Source organism: Pseudorca crassidens, chromosome 15 (assembly GCF_039906515.1).
Source record: "Pseudorca crassidens isolate mPseCra1 chromosome 15, mPseCra1.hap1, whole genome shotgun sequence".
Classification (NCBI taxonomy): Eukaryota; Metazoa; Chordata; class Mammalia; order Artiodactyla; family Delphinidae; genus Pseudorca; species Pseudorca crassidens.
Genome location: NC_090310.1, coordinates 21,417,873 through 21,442,212, shown reverse-complemented (window position 1 = coordinate 21,442,212; position 24,340 = coordinate 21,417,873). Strand labels below are relative to the sequence as shown.

At 47.3% G+C, this 24,340-nt stretch overlaps 1 protein-coding gene and 1 non-coding gene across 4 annotated transcripts in view; one reads left to right on the top strand and one right to left on the bottom strand.

Moving 5' to 3' along the window:
- EEF2K (eukaryotic elongation factor 2 kinase) overlaps positions 1-24,340 on the top strand; it is a 63,278-nt gene that overhangs the window by 2,506 nt on the left and 36,432 nt on the right. For all 3 annotated transcript variants that reach the window (XR_010934921.1, XM_067706423.1, XM_067706424.1), the window contains exon 2: positions 11,872-12,184. Coding sequence is in view for 2 of the 3 variants with exons in the window: in XM_067706423.1 (XP_067562524.1) it covers positions 11,948-12,184 (237 nt within the window). In the remaining variant the exon portion in view is untranslated. The remainder of the gene's footprint in view (positions 1-11,871; positions 12,185-24,340) is intronic.
- On the bottom strand, positions 16,916-16,988 carry TRNAW-CCA (transfer RNA tryptophan (anticodon CCA)). The gene has a single exon. It is a non-coding gene; the product is annotated as a tRNA-Trp (tRNA).

The following is a 24,340-nucleotide window of genomic DNA, read 5'->3' as shown; positions in this document are numbered from 1 at the left end:
GGTTATAGTGACCACCACAGGATAAAAGTAGCTTGGATTAAACTCTTGCAGGCAAGGCTGATGGGCACAAGAAGAAGGCTTCAAATGAAGGAAGGAGTGAGTCACTAACAGGCTGATGACGAAGTAGAAGATGACATTCTCTGGGTCCCCAAAGTCCCAGGGCTGTGGAACACCCAGAGAAGCATTTCAGAGGGCTGGAAAGTCAGAGGGCGGCCATTGTTCCGTTCTCCAGCTGTGATGCTTTCTGGACCTGGCAAGGACCCCACAGGCTGTGGCTGAAAGGCAGGAGGCTCAGCTGGAGAACGTTCTCTCCGCCATTGGTTCTTGAACTTTAGTGACATTGGTACCACCTGGAGGGCTTGTTTAACCATGGCTTGCTGGGCCCACCCCCACAGTTTTCTTTAGCAGGACTGGAGTGAGGCCCCAGAATTTGCACCTGTGACAAGTTTTCAGGTGAGGCTGCTCCTGCTGCTAGTGGTCCAAGGATCACACTTTAAAAGTGGTTTAGCAGGGCTTCCCTGGTGGCGCAGTGGTTGAGAGTCCGCCTGCCGATGCAGGGGACACGGGTTCGTGCCCCGGTCTGGGAGGATCCCACATGTTGCGGAGCGCCTGGGCCCGTGAGCCATGGTTGCTGAGCCTGCGCGTCCGGAGCCTGTGCTCCGCAATGGGAGAGGCCACGGCAGTGAGAGGCCCGCGTACTGCAAAAAAAAAAAAACCCCCCAAAAAAGTGGTTTAGCAAGTGATGGCTGAGTGAAGCCCTGGATAGACCTGCACTGGCTTCAGACCCACCTCCCCCACCTTCTAGCCATGTGATTTGGGGCAAGTCACTTAACTTCTCTGTTCCTCAGTTTCCTCATCTGTAGGATGGAGCCAGTGGTGCGTACCTCCTGGGGTTCAGGGGAGGCTTCCTAGAGGAGGTGACATCTATCTAACCTGAGACCTGAGGGATGAGCAGAGTTGGCCAGGGGACAGGTAGGGAGAGCAGGCTAGAGCATGTGCCAAGCAGATGGCACAGTGTGGGCGAGCCAAGGGAGGAGGCAACGCTTGTCCTCCAAGGAGCTGAGAGGAGTGATGGAGCAAGAGCTTTGTAAGTGGTGCTGAAATGCCATGAATCTGTTCTGGGCTACATGTCTCAGGGCCGGATTGCAGTGGAGGGGAGGCTGACCAGGTCATGGAAAATGGGCCTTGGGGATGGGAGGGCCTGAAAGCAGTGCAGGTTACTTCTGTCCACATCCCATTGGCTCAAATGTAGTCGCATGGCCCCACCTAGATGCAAAAGGATTTGGGCAGGGGAGAACAGATCCATAGTGGACAGTTGGCTTCTGTGCCAGAGACCAGTTCTCTCACCTCTTCTTCGCCTTGCTCACTCTGCCACACTTTGGTGGATGAGTGAATTTTATAGATGAGGAAACTGAGGTTCAGAGAGGTTAGGTAATTTGCCCAACATCACTCAGCTAGTGGCAGAGCCGGGACTTGAACACAGATCTGTTCATCCCAAAAGACTTGTTGGGCCCGATCCTGGTCTTGGCTGCTTTTTGAGGGCCTCCCCATGACCCAGGCTTTCCCACTCGGGATCTCAGCTGCGTCTCTGGGCTAAGTAACCGCCAGATGCCTTGTAATTCTAACCCGATAGTCCCTCCATTCCTCCATGCCTACAATGCTCATTATACCCGCAGAAATTGCCCACTTTTGTTCAGTTATTCATTCACGCAGCCTGCGTTTACAGGGAGCCTAGTGTGTGCCAGGCATTGTGCTCTGGGCTGGTAGCTAGAAGGACTAAGACACGGCCCCTTTTGCTCCAGACGCTCACGTGGTCTGGCCACCAAGAGGCTGTATAAACACAGAGTTGCCCTGAGAAGTGAACCACACTGTCTCTCTGATCTGACCCACCAGGAGGACAGAGTATCCTGGGAACATGAGAAGGGTGCAAACGATTAAAACTTAAAATTCAAGCCCTCTTGTGCATTTTGTCAGTTGAAGCTGTAATTATATTATTGTGCTTTGTATTCTAAGATGTATTTTTCTGATTTTTAAAACAGTAAAGTAGCCTTTGCACCTTAACAGCTTTATATGAATGAAGGACAGTGAATGGCAACGATGAGCTTTAGCAGTCAATGTTGACTTGTCTCTCTGGGTCCAGCTGCGGGTTGCTGTTCTCATCAGCGAGTAAGCTAATTCCTCTGTCTCTGGTATGCGTGGGGATGTGTTTTTAAAGAGGAGATGAGGGAGGGTGGATTGGGGGAAGTCTCCTTGGAATCCACCAGAGTCATTCTAGAACAGGGTTTCTCAGCACTACTGACAGTTTGGCTGGACAGTTCTTTGTCGTGGGGTGCTGTGCTGTGCATTGTAGGATGCTGGCAGCATCCCTGGCCTCTACCCACTAGATGCTGGTTGCACTCCCAGAGGTGTGACAACGAACGGTGTCTCCAGACATTGCCAAGTGTCCCCTGAGGGGGCAAAATTACCCCACTGTTCTGGACTCTATTTGTTTCCTACTGCCACTGTAACAAATTACCACAGACTTAGTGGCTTAAAACAACACAAATTTCTTTTCTTATGGTACTGGAGATGAGAAGTTCAAAAGCCAAGGTGTCAGCAGGGCCATGTTCTTTCTGAAGGCTGTAGGGAAAATCTGTTGCCATGCTTTTCCAGTTTCTGTAGGCCACCTGCATTCCTTAGCTCGTGGCCCCTTCCTCCATCTTCCAGGCCAGCTGCATAGCATCTTCAAAATTTCTCTATGACCCCTGCTTCCATTGTCACATCTCTTCCTCTGACTCTGACCCTCCTGCCTCCTTTTTATAAGGACTCACTGGATAATCGAGGATACTGTCCCATTTCAAGATCCTTAATCACACCTGCAAAGTCGCTTTTGCCACATAAGGGAACATGTTCACAGGCTTTGGGAATTACGACGTGGGCATCTATGGAGCGGCATTATTCTGCCCGTGACATAGACTGTTGGGTCTCTGGGTATGATGGAAATGCTTACGGAGGGCCTGGGAGGAGGGAAGTGACTTAGGAATTGGGGAGTGGGGTATGGTCAGAGCGTAATAGCAGCTGGTGCTTTTGAGGACAGTTCCCTGTCAGGCCTCTTGGGCTTGATCTCACTACCAATTCCAGGGGTTAGCTGTCCCCTGTTTTACAGACTGGAAACCACCCAGAGAAGCCTTTCCGGAGGGGGTAAAAATTTGAGCTGGATTTTGAAGGGAACAGAGGGGTTTGGCAGCAGGTGGGAGAGGCATGCCAGAAAGAGTGTCCTTAGGGTGCAGGGGCAGGGAAGTGAGAACTTGGTTGTGAATGGGGACTGGTTCTTGGGTGGGGACATCTGTAAATCAGTCCTTTTTCTCTGACATGAACTGTATTATTTCTTGAAATAGTTTTAATAAATGTTTATTCATGAGCACCCCCACATCCTGGGGGTATATATGTTAATAAGTCACTGACCTGAACTCTTAGCTGGAGGCTTGACTTAGTAACTCCTGATGTCACACCTTGTTACCCTCCCCACCGGCAGCAAATTAATGAAACTCAGCCTGGAAAGGTATCTGATTAGCACTTTATGAGCCCTGCTCAGTGCCAGGCGCCGTGCAGGTAGAGACTCAAGGAAGTCCCAGCCTGCCACATGGAGTCTGTTGTTTCAGGCTCCTAGCTGGGTAGCCAGGATTCAAACTGTCTCGGGCACTACACTGAGCTTTGGTTTTTGTTTCTTTTATTTTCACCAACTTTTTTTTTAATTGATGTATAACTGATTTACAATATTATAGTAGGTTCAGGTGTACAGCATAGTGATTCAGTGTTTTTACAGATTATACTCTATTAAAAGTTATTACAAATAATGGCTGTAATTCCCTGTTCTATAAATATATCCTTGTTGCTTATTTATTTTATACATAGTAGCGCATATATCTTGACTTGCCCCTCCCTTTATCCCTGTCCACACTACTTTTGGTTTCTGTATCTATGAGTCCCAGGCATGTTTGGATTCAGAATCTCAAATGACGTCATCACTGTTCATTTTTCTCTTCATCTCTTGTTCTGCTCTTCACCAAAAGTCAGCTTTGTTCTCTGGTGGCCTCAGCCCCTGTCTCAGATTAACATCCTGCAGGAAAGGACTGACCTTCTCTTCCAGTTGCTCACGCTAAAGCCCCAGGCTTACCTGAGATTAGGCCATAGTGGTTTGACTTGAGTCACATGCCCATCTCTGAGCCAATCACTATGGCCAGGTGCCCAGTGCTGTGATTGGCTTAGTGGGGTCATGTGACACACCCCATTACCTGGGGGTGGATCCCCAACCCCATGACTGGAGAGTGGGGGAGAAGCAGATCCCCAAACAGAAACAGGTGCGTGACACGAGGTGGTCCATAAGTCACCCGGTCCATTGTGGTTGCAGTTGAAGACCATTGAGTTCTGCCGTGCTGGCCATATACTAGTGTGTGTACTGGTGGCCCAGCACACCCCATGTTGGCTCTGGGGTGCTGGCTCCCAGGAGTGGTGGGTGGGAGATTCCAGATCATTTCTGCATCAGGAAGGCAGCTCCTGGGGGTGAGGGGAGCCCCAAGGAGGGCCGGTGGTCACTGTGGCTTGGCCCACAGGCCTTGACCTAGGCACTGCAATCATTGTTTCCTGCCCCAGTGGCTGCCAGAGAAGCCCTTTACAGCAAGACGCAGTGAGAGCAGGGGTTCAGTGGCCAGAGCCGAAGACAGCCTGTTCCCTGAGGACCCCTGAAGAAGCTTGGCATGGCTACTAACCAGGCGTCCAGGTCACCAGCCTGGCTGGGACCCAGGATTCAGCCCCCTTTATTGATGGTACTAAAAATGATGATGATAATTATAGTCTTAGTGCTTGTTCTGTGCCGGCACTGTCAGGTTAGTGGGTTGGGTACAACTCTGCATCCCAGGTTATAATGCGGAACCCGAGGCCAAGAGGTAAAGTCACACACCTAGTAAGTGGCAGAGTTGGGGCTTGAACTTGGGTCTGACTCAGAACTCTGCTCAGCTGCCTCTCCATAGAAATATCTTCCCAGGATGTGTCAGGGCCTGGGAGGGGAAGATGCGGATGCCTGAGTGAGGGCAGAGGAGAGCTTCTGGAGAATCCTGATGTCTTGGGAACTGGGGTTCTGCTCCTGGTCTCAGTCTCTCTGCTCACAGAGAGGCCCTCTGTGGGCCGGGCAAAGCCCAGGTTAGATGGAGATTCCTAAGAGGCTGGTATTGGAACAGGCATCATGGGGCTGAGTTATGGGCCAGTGAGGGCTCCTTGCCTGTCTAGGGGAATCCACCATCCTCCAGGTGTCCGGTCTTTATGGGCAGATGTGGAAGCAGCTACAAGTTAGGTCTCTGGATTGAGACCACAGTTTTCCTAGGCTGACGTGCCCAGGCATCAACTTGTCATAAGAGATATGATGTGACTTTTTATGACATGGGAGAGAAGGGGTACTGGACCAGATAGAATTAGCAAGTAGTAGGAAAAAAAGAAAATTATAGTCTATTATGTAAGTTTAGATAGCAAACTCTGAAGATTGTGAGTCCAGGATAATTATGGTGCCCCATGATGTAAGATAAGCTGCCCCAGGCTCTCTCTGTTTCATGGCTCTGCCATCCTTGGCACATGGCTTCCTTCTCATGAATAAATTTAGCTGCTTGAGCTCCAGCCATCACACCAGCATTCCAGCCAGCAGGAAGGAGAGAGAGCAGAAGGGTACACTCCCTCTTTTTAAAAACCATTCCCTAGATAAACAAGGTCCTACCGTATAGCACAGGGAACTATATTCAATATCCTGTGATAAGCCATAATGGAAAAGAATATGAAAAAGTATGTATAACTGAATCACTTTGCTGTACAGCAGAAATTAACACAACATTGTAAATCAACTACACTTGAATAAAATAAATTGAAAAAAAAAAAAAACCCTTCCTAAAGTTGCATAGAACCCTTCTACTCATATCCCCTTGGCCAGAACTTGGTCACATGGTCACGCCTAATTGCAAAGTAATCTGGGAAACGTAGACCTTATTATGAGTGGCCGCATGCTTAGCTAAAAAGCAGTGGTTCTGTTATTAATAAGGAGAGAATAGCTGTCGGGGGACAGTTAGCAGGCGTTGCCACAGCTGCCTTTTCAAAGCAAATGTATGACAACTGAAAAGCCATGAAACAGATCCCCCTCACTCAGTTCTGGAAAACGTATCAAGTGCCTGCCGGGTACAAGGCACTGTGCCAACTAGGGTCACAGCTGCTTGTCTGCAGCTCATTTTGTTTCCCAGGGCCCAGGAAAATGTCAGGTCTGTGGTGGGATGTGGCCAAGGGCTGGGATTCTGGTCCTAATTCCCCTGTGAACTCCTGTGGAGCCCCAGTCAGGCCACTTTCCCGCTCAGCTCCCCTCACAAATGGGGAAGTTGGCGAGATGAACTAATTTAGTCAAGGTCACCAGTAGCACAGCTAGGATTTGCACCCTTTGGCAGCCTGGCTCCTGAGCCCGGGCTCTTAACTGCTGGGCAACACTGCCTGGAGCTCCGTAGCTGAGGCTGTGGCTCCGGCCCCTCTCCTGGCACCAGCGCAGCCCCAGAGGCCAGTAACCTGGCTGGGCTGCTGGCAGCTCCAGGCAACCGTGTCTCTTGGTCAGCAGGGACTCTGGCCAGGGGCTGACCAGGGCAGAGTAGGCATTGGGGCTGGGAGCGGCCGAGAGTGGGGAGAAGTGGGCACAGGGCCCGGGGACGATTTTGGTAACAAGCAAGATCAGGTGGCTTTGGCATCGGATCCAGGCGATGACTGTATTGCCCAGAGGGTCAGAAGCAAACTCGGAGGTTGACACCCAGAGCAGCAATTTTCACACTGAGTTGAATAATCAGTGTGGGTGGTGCATTAAAGATAAAGAGTAAAAAAGAAAGAAAAACAAGTGGAATCAAAAATAGCAGAGGGCATTGTACAAAGTAAGGCTAAGTACAGTTTCCTGAAATTTTCACTTACATTTTGTAGGTGGGTACTGGGTTAGGATATAAATATATTTCTTGCTCTGATGACTGTCAAGAAAGTGCTGAAGCCTCAGGTCTAGAAAACTGCTTCCCGATGGAAACAGCTGTTAAGAATAATTGGAATTAGTTGATTTAAAAATTTTTAAAGTTTTTTCACTTTAAAATTTTTTTTTATATTGAAAGCAACCAGCTTTGTAAAAACTTAAAACAGGGCTTCCCTGGTGGCACAGTGGTTGAGAGTCCGCCTGCCAATGCGGGGGATACGGGTTCGAGCCCCGGTCTGGGAAGATACCGCATGCCGCGGAGCAACTAAGCCCGTGCGCCACAAGTACTGAAGCCCGCGTGCCTAGAGCCTGTGCTCTGCAACAAGAGAGGCCACTGCCATGGGAGGCCCGCGCGCCGCAGCGAAGAGTAGCCCCCGCTCGCTGCAACCAGAGAGGGCCAGTGCGCAGCAATGGAGACCCAATGCAGCCAAAAATAAATGAATAAATTAAAAAAAAAACACTTAAAACAGTACAGAAGTGTACAAAATGTTAAAAACTTCCCTCCACCCGCCAGCTCCCAGTCGCACTGCCCATCGCAGTGCTGGCAGCGCTCTTGTGGGCCCTTCAGGGACGTACCTTTTCTTTTAGCACAGATAGGATCACCATAATGTAACTGCTCTTGTGCAACTTGCTTTTTATTTATTTATTTTTTAATTATTATTTTTAATTATTATTATTATTTTTTTTGCTGTACAGGGGCCTCTCACTATTGTGGCCTCTCCCACTGCGGAGCACAGGCTCCGGATGCGCAGGCCCAGCGGCCATGGCTCATGGACCCAGCTGCTCCGCAGCATGTGGGATCTTCCCGGACCGGGGCACGAACCCGCGTCCCCTGCATTGGCAGGCGGACTCTCAAACACTGCGCCACCAGGGAAGCCCGAACTTGCTTTTTAAATGTAACGGTTTTTCCTTTTCTTTTCTTTCTTTCTTTTTTTAATTATTATTTTTAATCTTTTTAAAAAACATTTATTTATTTTATTTTTGACTGCATGGGGTCTCTGTTGCTGCCTTCAGGCTTTCTCTAGTTGCAGCGAGCCGGGGCTACTCTTCATTGTGGTGCACGGGCTTCTCATTGTGGTGGCTTCTCTTGTTGCGGAGCACGGGCTCTAGGTGTGCGGGCTTCAGTAGCTGTGGCAGGTGGGCTCAGTAGTTGTGGCTTGTGGGCTCTAGAGCACAGGTTCAGTAGTTGTGGCACATGGGCTTAGTTGCTCCACCACAGGTGGGATCTTCCCAGACCAGTGATCGAACCCGTGTCCCTTGCATTGTCAGGTGGATTCTTAACCACTGTGCCACCAGGGAGGTCCCATGTCTTTTATTTTTTTAAACATTAGATTATTGAAGTATATTCACAAACCTACCAAACTTATTTAAAGTGGATTTAATATAGTCAGTGGTTTTTTAATGTATTAACAGAGTCATGCAACCAACACAGTCGGTTTTAGAACATTTTCATCTATTCAGAAGAAACCCTTTAGTGATTGTTCCCCATTTCCCCCCGACTCTCCCCTCCCCCATCCCTAGGCAACCACTCACGTACTTTCTTATAGAGTTGCCTTCTCTGGACTTTTCATATAAATGGAATCGTTCAATATATGGTCTTTTTTGAACTGTCTTCTTTCACTTAGCATCAGTACTTCATTCCTTTTTGTGGCTGAAGAGCATTCCGTTGTATATATAGACCACATTTTGCTTATCCATTCATCAGTTAACGGGTGTTTGGATGTTTCCCCTTTTGGCTATTGCGTGTAATACTACTATGAACCATATGTCACAAGTTTTTGTTGTGGACATGTTTGGGTATATACCTAAGAGTATAGTTGCTGGATCATATAGTAATTCTGTGTTTAACTTTTTGAGAAACTGCCAGGCTGTTTTCCAAAGTGACTGCACCATTTTACATTTCCATTAATAGTGTATGAGGGGGCTTCCCTGGTGGCGCAGTGGTTGAGAGTCTGCCTGCTGATGCAGGGGACGCGGGTTCGTGCCCCGGTCCAGGAAGATCCCACATGCCGCGGAGTGGCTGGGCCCGTGAGCCATGGCCGCTGAGCCTGCGAGTCTGGAGCCTGTGCTCCTCAACGTGAGAGGCCACAACAGTGAGAGGCCCGCGTATCGCAAAAAAAAAAAAAAAAAAAGTGTATGAGGGTTTCCAGTGTCTCCCCATCCTCACCAACACTTGTCATTTTCCACTTTTAAAATTCTATCCTAGCGGGTGTGGCTTTGGTTTGTATTTCCCTAATGTCTAATGATGTTGAGTATCTTTTCATGTGTTTACTGGCCATGTGTATCTTCTTTAGAGAAACGTCTGTCCAAATCCTTTGCCTTTTTTTTTTTTGGCTGTGCTGCGTGGCATGTGGGGTGTTAGATCCCTGACCAGGGATCAAACCCGTGCCCCTGCAGTGGAAGCGTGGTGTCTTAACCACTGGACTGCCAGGGAAGTCCCCCTTTGCCCATTTTTTATCTGGGTTATTTGTCTTTTTATTGTTAAGTAGTATGAGTCCGTTACATAGTCCCTTATCAGACATGATTTGCAAAAATTTTCTCCCATTCTGTGAGCTATCTCTCCACTCTCATGGTGGTGTCCTTTGAAGCACAAAAGTTTTTAATTTTGATGATGTCCAGTGTATCTATTCTTTTGTTGCTTGTGTTTTTGGTGTCCTATCTAAGGCTTTGCCTAATTCAGTGTCACAAAGATTTTCTCTTATATTTTCTTCTGAGAGTGTTAGAGTTTTACTCTTATATTTAAACCTTTTATCCATTTTGAGTTAGTTTTTTTGGTCACACTGCGCAGCTTAGTTCCCCAACCAGGGATCAAACCCGTGACCCCTGCAGTGGAAGCTCGGATTCTTAACCACCAGACCTCCAGGGAAGTCCCCATTTTGAGTTAATCTTTGTATATAATGTAGGAAGGTGTTCAACTTCATCCTTTTGCGTGTGTATATTCACTTGTCCTGGCACCATTTATTGAAAAGAGTATTCTTTCCGCATTGAATTGTCTTGGTACCCCTTTCAGAAGTCAATTGGCTGTAAATGTGAGGGTTCATTTTTGGACTCTCAGTTCTGTGTCTATCCTCATGCCACTATCACCTGTCTTAATTACTTTAGCTTTGTAGTAAGTTTTGAATTCAGGAAGTGTGATTCTTGTAACTTTTACGAGATTCTTTCGGCTATGCTGGGTCCCTTGAATTTCCATGTGAACTTTAGGACCAGTTTGTTAATTTATTCAGTGAAGCCACTGGGATTCTGATAGTGATTGGGTTGACTCTGTAGATCAGTTTTGGGAGTATTGCCACCTTAGCTATGTTAAATTTTCTGATCTATGAACACGGGATATCTTTACACTTATTTCGGTCTTCTTTCACTTCTTCTGACACGTTTTGTTTCTCGCTGTACAAGTCAAGCACTTCTTTTGTTAGCCAAGATATTTTATTTTATTTTTTTTGGCCGCATGATTTGTGGGATCTTAGTTCTCCTATCAGGGATTGAACCCGTGTCCCCTGCCATGGAGGCGTGGAGTCCTAACCACTGGACCTCCATGGAATTCCCTAGCCAAGTTTTTTTTTTTTTTTTTTTTTTGCGGTACACGGGCCTCTCACCGCTGTGGCCTCTCCCGCTGCAGAGCACAGGCTCTGGACGCGCAGGCCCAGCGGCCATGGCTCACGGACCCAGCCGCTCCGCGACATGTGGGATCCTCCCCGACCGGGGCACGAACCCGTGTCCCCTGCATCGGCAGGCGGACTCTCCACCACTGCGCCACCAGGGAAGCCCCCTAGCCAAGTTTTTTATTCTTTTTGATGCTATTATAGATAAAATTGTTTTCTTAATTTCATTTTTGGATTTTTCATTGATAGTATATGGAAATACTATTGATTTTTGTATCCTACAATGTTGCTGAACTCTTTCTTGACTATCTTTGCATGTCTTTGTGTATCTAGAGCTTCCTTTTTCTTTGTAAGAGTCACACAGTATTTCATGGTGTAGAAAAACTGTAGTTTATATAACAGGCCTCCATTGATGGTCCTTGTGGGCTCTTCCCTCTTTTTACTGTTACTGATTGTGCTACAGAGAACGCTCTTCAGGCCACTCATCCATTCCGGGGACGTGTGTTGAGTGCCTGCTCTATGCCAGGCATTCTTAAGGCAACAGGGCTACAGATGATAAAGAAGTTAAATGAGATGATTTTGGCTTGCTTGGGAAAATCTCTTTGAAGAAAATAAAACAGGGTGATGTGCTAGGGAGTGACTGGGTGTGTGTTTGAGAGGGGTTCTTTGAATTGAATCAGAGAAGATTTCTCTGGAGAGGTGACTTTTGAGCTGGGATCCAAATGATGAGAAGGACCCACTGTTGGGAGATTGGGAAGGTTGTTCCAGGCACAGGGAACACAACAAGTACAAAGGCCCCGAGGTGGAAAATGGGCCCCCAGTGTTCACGGAACACAAAGAAAGCCCATGGGCCTGGAGAGCTGCCAAGGCCGGAGGAGAGGTGGACAGGGGCCAGACTAACACAGGCCTGGTAGCCTTAAAAGGCGTTTGGATTTTGTTAAGAATGTGAAGAGAAGCTGCTGGAGAGTGTCAAGCAGAGAAATGATTTGATCTAATTTATGTTCTAAAAACATCAGCCTTGTGGCTTAAGAAGCATTTATTTTCTGTTTCAAGTGTTGAGTTCTTCAAAGTGGAATTACCGGGTGGAGGGGTTTGTACATTTAAAATGTTCCTAGACACTGCCTGCCAGTGTCTCCCCTAAAGGTGGAAGTAGTTTTCACTCTGAGGGTACCCGCTCCTTCCGTGCCAGGGGCATGCGGGGTGAGGCGCCCTGCAAGCTCTCAGCCCCTGGACCCCAGCACCCATTCTCTTTCTTCCTTGCAGGACCCTCACTGCTGCATTTGCCCAGTAACTCTGGCTGTGCCGCCCAGCCCTTGGGTAAGACGGGCGTCCCGGGAACATGGCAGAGGAAGACCTCATCTTCCGCCTGGAAGGCGTGGATGGCGGCCCGACCTCCCGGGCTGGTGATTCAGATGCAGACAGCGATGGTGAGGAGGGTTACTTCATCTGCCCCATCACTGATGATCCGGGGGCACACCAGAATGTTAATTCCAAGGTTAATAACTACTACAGCAACCTAGCCAAAAGCGAGCGCTACGGCTCCAGCGGGTCCCCGGCCATCTCCTTCCATTTCAAGGTGAGTGGTCCCCCCCTCCCCCCACTCCCCCTGCCCAGCTCACCTGCCATAGGGATGGGAGGTTGGGGTCGCTGGTTGAGGTTGTTTCCAAACTCTTGCCAGTGCGTAAATCCTGGATCTGAGGCTATGCCTATTAACCTGGGAAGATTTGGTTGTTTTAATATAAGTTTCATTACTTTAGAGCAGTGTTTTACGAATAGCTGCTCTGTACCCACTAGTGGGTTGTGGAAACCTTGGCCAGTTTTTTAAGACCCAGAACAGAACAGAATAGATTAGAAAATATTGGAGAGGGAGGTGGGAGGGGGGAAAAATATCAGAGAGCACTGACAGTCGTAAAGATATTTTAGGGACACGTACACACACGTTTACACACTCACATGCAGTGACCAAATTGGTTGTTGGTGACCAGGTTCTCCGACAGAGCGGTTGTGAAGTATTTTTATTTCATCCCTGCATTTGTGTGTATGAGGGTCTAGAGAAAGGATGTAAAATGTAGTTTTTCATGTTGATTGTGGCCAAAAGAGCCACTGCTTAGAGTTGGGCACCCTTCTTCTGGATTGAGGAAGAGGGGACTTATTTTGTTAGGAATTTGTGTTCATACCATGGCAAAGCTGGTATAGAGAAGAGGGAGAAAGGCGAACGTTATTGGACTTTTGTATAATAACTGGTGGTGAAAAAAAGTTTTTAATGCAGTAATGTTATCCTTATTTAAGTTAATCCTCACAAACAGTAAATATCAGTTTGTACTGTAACGAAAATGCCTATTACCACTTTGGGATTTGAAATTGAAGTCATTCTTCTCTAACTGCAGAATTAATCTGTTTTTAGAAAATTAATAATTCTAGTTCTCAGACAGTTGTATATTTTTCCTTTCAAGTCAGAGTTCTAGCTTAGCTCTCTCGGGCAGGCAGCTCCCAAAATAGGCCTGTGGGTCCCCTCTGAGGTTGGGGGGCCTCTGAAGGGTCAGGTTGCTGCTTGCCCTGCTTTCCTGTCCTAAAGTGGCTTCTGAAACACACACTCTGCCCCTCAGAGGGCAGCGTGGGAAGACAGGGGAGCAGCCTGGCGCTCCTGTCTGTTCCAGTAAGTCAGGAAGGCTCGCGGAAACGTGGATTCCTGCAGCCTCGTGTACCACGTGTGAGGAGATCCAGGTGCCAGAGGGGGCCGGAGGGGTCAGAGCTTGTGAAACACAAACCAACTCATGCTAACTCAAGTGAAAAAAAAAAAAGGGAACTTTATTCTAGCAGTCAAGAAGTGTTTCTTGAGACCCACAGGCAGAAACAATGTCTGGCCTCTCAGGGGACGGATGCAGGAAGCTGGAAGGCCACAGGACTGTCTCTCTCTGTCTCATCCCTCAACTCTCTTTGCCTATTCTTTATTCTTCTCTGCACCTCAGTCTACACAGTGGGAAAATGGATCCCCCCAGCCCCAGGGTCCCCTCATTACAGACGGAGCCACATGCAGACAGATCTGACCTTCTTCCATCCCAGCTGTGAGAGGAGAAAAATCTAATCTGCTTGGCCCAGCCCGAGTCAGGCATCGTCTGTCTCTGGTCCAGTCAGTCACCTCTGGCCAGGGCACAGCATGGTGGGGCGCCGGGGATCACAGAACGGGGGCTGCTTCCAGAGAAGGAGGATCCTGGAGGCCTCCTAGTGGGGCAGACCCCTTAGAAGGGCTCCACCCACAGCTGCCTGTTCAGAGGAGCCATGAGCCTGGTTTGGCCTTTTGGCAAACACTGAGTGGGTCCAGGAGCTGGAGGGTCTCAGACAGGGAGGGATGGACACAGTCTCTGACCACAAAACTCAGTATGGTAAATCCTTTAAAGGAAACACAGACGGAGTGATCCAGCAAAGGGAAGTTTGTCTATAAGTCTGGCTTAGGACGTGAGCTTCATGAGGGCAGGACCCTGTGGCCTCATCATTCATCCCCCGTGCCGTGCACACAGCAGGTGCTTTATTCAGAATCAGGAGAGGGATGAGTGCTGAGCTCACTTCACTGGGTGCTATCTTGCTAAAGGACAGATAGGGACAGATAGTCGGTATTTACATAAAACAGAAACCACTGTGGACCATTTGACAATAGTTATTAAAGTAAAAAATACTTATACCTCAGAGTTATAATTAACATAGACTTTTACATTAGTTTCAGGTGGGGACAATTCTTTATTTGGTGGGACTGTCCCGTATATTGTAGGACATTAAGCATGTCTGACCCCTGCTCATTAAATGCCATATTCTCCCCTATTCATCATGACAACCCAAAATGTTCCCCACCATATATTTGCAAAGCTCGCATGAGGAGGTACGCCCTCAGTTGAGAACAAGTAACAAAACATTTGTACAGGGCTTCCCTGGTGGCGCATTGGTTGAGAGTCCGCCTGCCGATGCAGGGGACACGGGTTCGTGCCCCGGTCCGGGAAGATCCCACGTGCCGCGGAGCGGCTGGGCCCGTGAGCCATGGCCGCTGAGCCTGTGCGTCCAGAGCCTGTGCTCCGCAAAAGGAGAGGCCACAGCAGTGAGAGGCCCACGTGCCGCAAAACAAAAAAAAAACAGTGCCAAGATATACACAAGATATATTTTTTGTGGGGAGAAAACAAAATCCATGAAAAGCTCTTGGGAAAGTGCTGGTCCATAATAAGGACAAACAAAAATTAGCTATTTTTATTTTTATGTGCTGTGAAGTAAAAAGCAAGTTGAAATATGATCCCACTTGTATCAAAAACCATAGATATACATATATTAGTATTTGCATAGCAAAAACTCATATAATGTTATAAAACAATTTAAAAATTACTAACGAGAAAAAGAAGGAATTTGCATCCAACAGTTAATGGTGATTCTCCCTGGGGGAGAGGGTGGCATTAAGAGGGACTTTGATTATCTACATGGTATATATTTTTAAACATTGGAACTTTTAAAACTACACGTATGTATTACTTCTGTGTGCAAAAGGATGTTTTTAGCAGAAGAAAAATAAAGCAGCACAGCCAGGTAACCGCCCCTCCCCTAAACAAACATTAGTAATTGGCTGTCCTTGGGCTTGCCTGGTGGCACAGTGGTTGGGAATCCACCTGCCAATGCAGGGGACACGGGTTCAATCCTTGGTCTGGGACGATCCCACATGCTGTGGAGCAGCTGAGCCCGTGAGCCACAACTACTGAGCCTGTGCTCTAGAGCCCCCAAGCCACAACTACTGAGCCCACGTGCCTAGAGCCAGTGCTCTGCAACAAGAGAAGGTGCCGCAGTGAGAAGCCCGCGCACTGCAACAAAGACCCAACGCAGCCAAAAATAAACAAATAAATAAATTTATAAAATAATTGGCTGTCTTTAAAACTCATCGATTCTGGAAGAGAAAGTTCAAAATCCTCACTGACGATGGTAGCTCATGGTCCGCAGGGCCCTGCACCTCTCCCTGCTCCTGCAGCAGGCTTCTCTGTTTTTTTCTGCAGTACGTGGACCTCTCACTGCTGTGGCCTCTCCCGTTGCGGAGCACAGGCTCTGGACGCGCAGGCCCAGTGGCCATGGCTCACCGGCCTAGCCGCTCCGCGGCATGTGGGATCTTCCTGGACCGGGGCACAAACCCATGTCCCCTGCATTGGCAGGTGGACTCTCAACCACTGCGCCACCAGGGAAGCCCCAGGCTTCTCTTTTCACGCCTCTTCCTGAAACCTCTTTCAGTTGGGTCTGTTAAAATGATTGTTCAGCCTCCCTAGACGCCCTGCCCTGGCTATCGCCTTGGCATTCCTTGGGGCTCGTAGCAGACCTTTCTGTGCATCTGTCATTCTTGAATGCCATTCTGTTTATGAGTCAGCCCCTGACCTCAAGGCTAGGGGCTGTGTCCCATCGCACTTCATCCCCAGTACTCAGAGGAAGGGCTGTTTAAGGATGAGATGTAGCTCTTGGCTGCCCACCATCCTAGGTGATCGAAGGGAGGCTCTATGGGGTTCTTGTTGCCAGTGGTGACTTCAGAGGGAGATGGCAGCTCAGTTTTCCAGACCTCACTCTCCCTGGCACTCAACAAACTGAATGTGTTTTTTCATTTACTGTCGACATGGCAACTGAGTTGTTTAACCAAAATGGCTACCTGGCATTCCTCCAAGGTGGCGTCACCCTGGCAGGTACCAGGCGTGTATTGTGAACTGTTGAGTTTGTCACTGTCAAGGCCAGGGCGTTTTGCCTGAGTTCCCAGGGGGATGGTGGCAGAATCGTTCAGGGGGCCACGCCCTGGGTAGCATGTCAGGCAGCCAACCAGAGGATGTTTATACAGTTTCTCATAACGTGGGAAAGTGCTTCTGTTCTGGAGTTAATTTTAAAGAGCAAAATATAGAGTATGATTTAGCTCTGTAAACACACACACGTGCACACACACAAAACAAAACCCTAAAAGGAAGTACATCAACACGCCAACAGAGATTGTCTTAGGATAGGATCATTTTTTTTTCTACTTCTGTGCTATGTCTACATTTTCTAGAATAAGCATATGTTTTCAAGTTTTTAATAAAGTGGAAAATTTTATTTAAAAGAATTGTTTTCCTGGTCTGAGAATATCTTGGGGATCATTCCAATTAGCACATATAGATCACCTGTTTTTTAAGTGAATTAAGTTGTATTCCATCACAAGATGTACATGGGTTTATCTAGCCAGTCCCCCTCTTTTAAAAAAAAAAAAATTATTTGGCTGTACCGAGTCTTAGTTGCAGCACCTGGGATCTTTGTTGCGGCGTGTGGGATCTAGTTCCCTGACCAGGGATCGAACCTGGGCCGCCTGCATTGGGAGCGTGGAGTCTTAACCACTGGACCACCAGGGAATTCCCTAGCCAGTTCCTCCTCTTGAGGGATACTTGGGTTGTTTCCTTTTTTTCCTATTACAAACAATGCTGTAATAAATCTATACACATATCTAAACAAACTTTAAAATACATGTATTTTATAATATGTAAATAATATACCTACACGGTAGAAAGAATTCAACCTGTACAAATGGTAAATGGTGAAAAGTAATCCTCCCACCTCTGATCCCTGTTTCCCTGGGGGATGTCCTTCCAGAAATGTTCCTTGTGAGTATAAGCATATGTACGTACGTGACTCTCTTCCTTTTCTTTTTCACAGAAATGTTAGTTGACCGCAAACCTGTTTTGCACTCCTGTGCTGTCTTCCCATATTGGCACATATGAACTGACATCAGCTAGAACTTACATAACCGGCCCTGTGGATCAGGCAGGCCCGCCTTACGTGTTTTACTCATATCAACTCATTGAATCTGCACAGCAGTCCTCTGAGGATTGGTGTTTTGACAGATAGTAAAACTGAGGCTCTGAGAGCTTAATTGCTTGATGCTTCCTGAGTGCAGAATGTTGTCTTGCTTATTTTGTTTTGTTTTTCTAATGGCCGAATATCATGGCATTATCTGGAAGCACTGTAATATATTTAGCCAGTCCCTCATGGGTGGGTGTGAACGTCGTTTCCAGTCTTTTGCTACCACAAACCGCTTCCGTAAGCATCTCTTACGTGTGTCTCTTACGTGTGCGTGTGTCCTGGTGCCCACTCAGGGGTGCACCTGCCAGGTAAATCCCCAGAGGTGGAATGGCTGGAGCAAAATGTTTGTGGGTTTAAAACTTGGCTAAGCATTGCCCATTGCCCTTCAAAGAGGTTGCACCGGCATTGGTGCTCCCATGACGCATGGGCATGCCTGCTTCCCACGCCCTTCTTGGTAGACTTTGGTGATTAGACTGATACTTTCAGCCCGCCCAGTGTGGCTCTAACAGCTTGGTCAAAGTACAGCAATCGCCCCAGAATGAAGTGGATGAGCGTCTGATGACTCACTGGGAAAAGAGGCGTCCCTGCCCACCCGAGCCCGGGGAGACCCCAGCCTCGCATCTTTGGGCTTCTGCCCCTGCCCACTGACCACAGGAAACTCTGTGCATACGCAGAGGTGGTGACCATTTTGGTACTTTGCCCAGTGCTCTGGGAATGCAGAGTGGGAAAGAGAAGCTTAGGTGTCCTGGGTCCAAAAAGCTTTGGACCTCCAGCAAAATAAGGGCCTGCTGGGCGGATGAAGGAAAAAGATGTTGCATCTGGCATTGGGCAGGAAGCCTTCAGTGACCTGGTGTCTGGAAAACAGGAGGAGACTGAAGAGAGTCAAGCCTGGCTGGAGGGACTCATCTTTATGAAGCACGTGGTCCTTTATGGAATATGCTGGATATTCATTAACAGGGGTTCCCCTTCTTTAATTTTATTTTGTAAATTTTTTAGCAGCTTTATTGAAATATAATTTACATAACATACAATTTAGCCATTTAAAATGTACAATTCAGTAGCTTTTAGTGTATTCATAAAATTATGCATCCGCGTCACCACAACCAATTTTAGCTTATTTTCATTACCCTAAAAGAAGCCCATACCTCTTAGCCATCACCCCCCAGTATCCCCATCCCACCCAGACCCTAACAGCCACTAACGTTATTTTCAGTCTCTATGGATTTGCCTCCTCCAGACAGTTCATGTAAGTAGAATTATACAATATGTGGCCTTTTGTGTCTGGCTTCTTTCACTTAGCACAGTGTTTTCAAGGCACATCCATGTGGAAGTGTGTGCCAGTACTTCGTTCCTTTTTATTTTTTATTTATTTATTTTTTTTCAGTACGCGGGCCTCTCACTGTTGTGGCCTCTCCCGTCGTGGAGCACAGGCTCTGGACGTGCAGGCTCAGTGGCCATGGCTCACGGGCCCAGCCGCCCCACGGCATGTGGGATCTTCCCGAACCGGGGCACGAACCCGTGTCCACTGCATCGGCAGGCAGACTCTCAACCACTGCGCCACCAGGGAAGCCCCATTCCTTTTTACTGATGACGGATGTACCAATTTCGTTTATCCATCAGTTGATGCACATTTGGGTTGTTTCTCCATTTTGGCTGTTTTGAATAATGCTACACAAGTCTTTGTGTGACCATGTTTTCCTTTCTCTTAGGTAGGTACTTGGGAGTGGAATTGCTGGGTCATATGGTAACTCTTGTGTTTGGTCCACATTCTTGAGTCCTGGGTCTTCCATTTCATGGTTGCTGTAGCTCTGAAGGCAAATCACCTCTGAGCCTTGGGTACCTCGTCAGTGGACTGGGAACTATCCTACCTGCTTGTCCGTCCTTGGCAAGGTTACCGTGAGGTGCCGGCCAGGATGCTGTCTGAGGAAAGGCTTCCAGGAGACAGGGCGCTTTGTCATCCTAGGGAATGTTATTGCTTTGCTGGTTATTGTTCCCATCCTTCTCTTCCTGTCCTCTCTAGCTGTGACTCTGAATCCCACTGGTCAGGGAAGATGACCTGTAGCTACTGTTTTCAACAGAGAGAGATTTCTTGAGGATTTTTAACTTTGTTTCCTTTATAATTATTTTATTGCTTATAGAAGTAATGTATGCTCCTTGCAGAAGACAACTTTGAAAGTGCAGATACAATTGCTGTTAAGGTCTTGGTGTGTATTTCCGTATAAATACAGACACGACTAAATAAACAGGGACTTTTCCTTACAATAACAGGATTTTGCTATATACGTTCTCTAATAACCAGTTTTTCCTCAGCAATCAAGAAATGGTGGGCTTCCCTGGTGGCGCAGTGGTTGAGAGTCCGCCTGCCGATGCAGGGGACATGGGTTTGTGCCCCGGTCCGGGAAGATCCCACATGCCGCGGAGCGGCTGGGCCCATGAGCCATGGCCGCTGAGCCTGCGTGTCCGGAGCCTGTGCTCCGCAGCGGGAGAGGCCACAGCAGTGAGAGGCCCGCGTACCGCAAAAAAAAAAAAAAAAAATAGAAAAAAGAAATGGTGCGTATCTTTCCACATCAGTAAATGTGGATCTAGTCCATCATTTTTTTAGTGGCCCCATGGCAGCCCGTTGTATAGATACGCCACAGTTTCTTTAAGTATTTCCTTTTGTGGGATCCTTAGGAAGTTTCCAGGTTTTTGCTATTATATTCCGTGCTGGGTTCCATGGAAATTGCACGAAACCTGTAAATGCGTGTGGCCCAGAGTGGGGCAGCCACACAGTGGTGCGGCCTCTTTCCATCCCAGAGCATGATGTGCACCTCCACTTCTTTTCCTTGTCCTTGGCTGTGGTTTAAGCCCTTTACTGTCGGTCAGGAGGGATAAGTAGGGCTGACTTAGGGCTGTAGTTCTTAAATTCTACAGAAGTGATGATGGGGAAAACATATTTTATAACATCTGCTTACTGAATGTAACAGTTGATGTTTCAAGAAGGAAGCTTCGGGCTTCCTTGGTGGTGCAGGGGTTAAGAATCCGCCTGCCAATGCAGGGGGCACAGGTTCGAGCCCTAGCCCGGGAAGATCCCATGTGCCGCGGAGCAACTAAGCCCGTGTGCCGCAACTACTGAGCCTGCGCTCTAGAGCCCGCATGCCACAGCTACTGAGCCTGTGTGCCACAACTACTGAAGCCTGCATGCCTAGAGCCCGTGCTCCGCAATAAGAAGCCACTGTGATGAGAAGCCTGCGCACCGCAATGAAGAGTAGGCCCCGCTCACTGCAACCAGAGAAAGCCTGCGCACAGCAACGAAGACCCAACGCAGCCAAAAATAAAAATAAATAAAATAAATTAATTTTAGAAAAGGAGGAAGCTTCAAGGAGCTACTGGATGCTTCATGTAAGATCCAGAGGCTTTGATTGCTGTGATAGTAGTAATAAGAATAGTGATATAAAAACGGCAGCAGTAGCTGATAACATCATATGTGCCAAAGAGATTGCAAACACATAAGCCACACATCTGGTCTCACTCCTGGCATATTTCAGGAAATTTACTATTATTATTAATTAATTAGTTAGTTTTATTTTATACTCTCAGGCTCTGAGGAACCAAAGCCATTCTGTTCTCTTCCCAGGATTATGTTTTCCTCTTTGTGAAACCGCCTGTTTTATGTAAGAATAATTAGTCCACTCACCTGAGTTTTAGGCTCTTTGAAGCTAGAGAATGTTAGAGCTGTCAGGGCCTTAAGGTCATCTAACCCAGTGATGTTTGTTTAATAGCGTTGACTTACACATGCAACGCCTGAAGACATTCTCTTAGTAAAAAAATGAATGTAGATGAAGATGAAGTCACCTCGATCAGCCTCTTATCTTCTTCTATTCCCAGAGATAACCATTGTGTCAGTTTCGAATAATCACTTTTCAGACCTTTTAAATTTATTTTTATCGTTAATTTTTATTGAAGTATAGCTGATTTACAACATTATATTAGTTTCAGGTGTAGAACATAGTGATTCAGTATTTTCAAGGATTATACTCCATTTAAAATCATTATAGGGGCTTCTCTGGTGGAGCAGTGGTTAGGAATCCTCCTGCAATGCAGGGGACACGGGTTAAAGCCCTGGTCTGGGAAGATCCCACATGCCGCGGAGTAACTAAGCCCAGGTGCCACAACTACTGAGCCTGCACTCTAGAGCCCGCGAGCCACAATTACTGAAGCCCGCACACCTAGAGCCCGTGCTCTGCAACAGGAGAAGCCACCGCAATGAGAAGCCCGCGCACCGCAACGAAGAGTAGCCCCCGCTCTCTGCAACTAGAGAAGGCCCGCGCGCAGCAACAAAGACCCAACGCGGCCAAAAATAAAATAAATAAATAAATTTATTTAAAAAATTAAGTCATTATAAATATTGGCTATATTCCCTGTGCTGTAAAACTTTCAGACCTTTTAAGATGTATTTATATATAAATGTACATTTAGGCGTATATCTACAGACACACATATCCTTAGAAATCGATGGTATTTTTTTCATATATATATTTATTGAAGTAGAGTTGATTTACAATGCTGTGCCAATGTCTGCTATACAGGAAAGTGACTCAGTTACACACATATAGACATTCTTTTTATATTCTTTTCCATTATGGTTTATCCCAGGAGATTGGATATAGTTCCCTGTGCTATACAGTAGGACCTTGTTGTTTATCCATTCTAAATGTAATAGTTTGCATCTACCAACCCCAGTCTCCCATTCTACCCATCTACCCCCCATCCCCCTTGGCAACCACAGGTCTGATCTCTGTCTGTGAGTCTAAGAAATCTATAGTACTGATTTGTGGGTTTCCTCCACCAGTAAATGGTGTCGTGCCCTTTGCTTTATTCAGCACCTTGCTTTTTACCCCCAGACAGTAGGCCTTAGAGATTGCCCATATCAGCACCATCATCTTTTTAACGGCTGCATGCAAGTATGCCAAGTGTACCTAATGATCCCCCTGTGGACTGGCAGGTTGTTTGTAATGCTTGCCTGTTACATAGCGTTACGAGCACCGACCTGAGCACACCTGGGTAGGTGATCGGAATGGCTGGGTCAGAAGTCAGTGAAGAAGGTTCATAACCACTGGCCGACCATCTGGCATAACCAGATGGCCCTCAAAGGTGGCAGTACCTGCTTCCACTCTCCTCACAGTGTCTGAGAGCACTCACTTCCCGGTCCTCCGTAACCACCTATTTTTCCTAACCTGATGGATAAAATAGTACCAGTGATTTAAGTTTAGCTGAGGTTGTTCAACTGTAATGAGCACTGTGTGCTCAGTGAGCCACTGTTTCTAGTGGGAGCATGTCTGCCCCACGGGTGGGGACAGGAAAGAAGTTGACCACCAGTAGTCAAAATATTCTTCATTGTCTTTTGTAAATGAGGAAATAGAGGTTCCCCAAGTTCGTCAGCAGTGGGCCGGAACCAGAGCTGAGGGAACTGCATCTTAGTACAGGACTTTTTTTTTGCGGTACCCGGGCCTCTCACTGTTGTGGCCTCTCCCGTTGCGGAGCACAGGCTCCGGACGCGCAGGCTCAGTGGCCATGGCTCACGGGCCCAGCCGCTCCGTGGCATGTGGGATCTTCCCGGACTGGGGCACAAACCTGCGTCCCTTGCATCGGCAGGCGGACTCTCAACCACTGCGCCACCAGGGAAGCCCAGTACAGGACTTTTTATATTGTGCTTAAAAAAAAAAAGTCACTTGCATTAAACCCACCTGTTGCCAGTAAGGTGTGGCTTGATTTTTTTTCTGGGTTTGTAAAAAAAGGTAATTCTGAGCCTGTGAAATAACATGCCCTCTAATTCTGAAATACTTTTTTCCTTGACTGTTTTTTCTGGTTGCTGCCGTAGCATCCAGCCAGCAGGTAATTTCTGTCGATAATCCTCATTGAATGGGGGGCCCTGTCTTTGGTTGCTTAGGGCGCGTCTTAGTCACCGGTTGAGAGAGGTACACTGAGAAAGTCATGTGTCTCAGGCAGAGAACAGGGCGCTTGTACAGACATGCTCAGAAGGGCGGCCTGCTGACTACTCAGAACTCAGCGGGCTCCTTGACAGGTGGGGGTCAGAAGGCCATCCCTGCCATTCGCAGCAGCTGGAATACAAGAGGGGACTGTGGCACTTTTTTAAAGTACAGAAATCCAACAACTGCTTTAGTCGTAAACATGTCTGCTGCAGGGTTATGTGTAACAGGGAAAAGGCAGTGACAAGCTCAGAGTCTCACTGTGGAGAACTACAGGTGAACAGTTAAATCAATAATGATTCACCCATGCAGTGGATTGTTACACAGCTGTTACAGCTAACTTGTAAATTCATGATGTGATGTTTGTGCCAAAAAATTTGAGTGATTTGTTCTTTGCTTCTTGGAGTGTAACCTAGGAGAATCTTTTTGGAGGGGAACTCCAAATTTCTAAACTTTGTGATCCAGTGATTACACTTCCAAGAAGTATGTCCTACTGAGCTCTTGCACAGGTGCACAGAGATTAGATAAGAGGATGGTCCCTTTAGCACTGTTTATACGAGGGATTATTAGAGAGAATCTATATAACCATCAGCTGAGGTCTGAGAAACAGCTTAAGGTACATTTATATAATTGTGTATCGTACAACCATGGAAGGGAAACGAGGTCGATCCAGCCTGTCTGTACGTATGACATGGAAAGGCTGGGTCCAGGATCCTGTGTTAAGTGGAGAAACGTAAGATGCAGAACACAATACCGTCCCAGTGCTCTTAAATTCATGTGTATGTTAACAAATGCATAGGAGGAAACCTGCAGAATATCTAAATCAACTGTCAGCTGAGGTTTTCAGAAGAGTAGAGGTTAGAAAGGACGGCTGCTTTCTAATTCAGAATTCTGTAGTACTTGTACTTTTTTGTAATAAGCAGATCAAACATTTG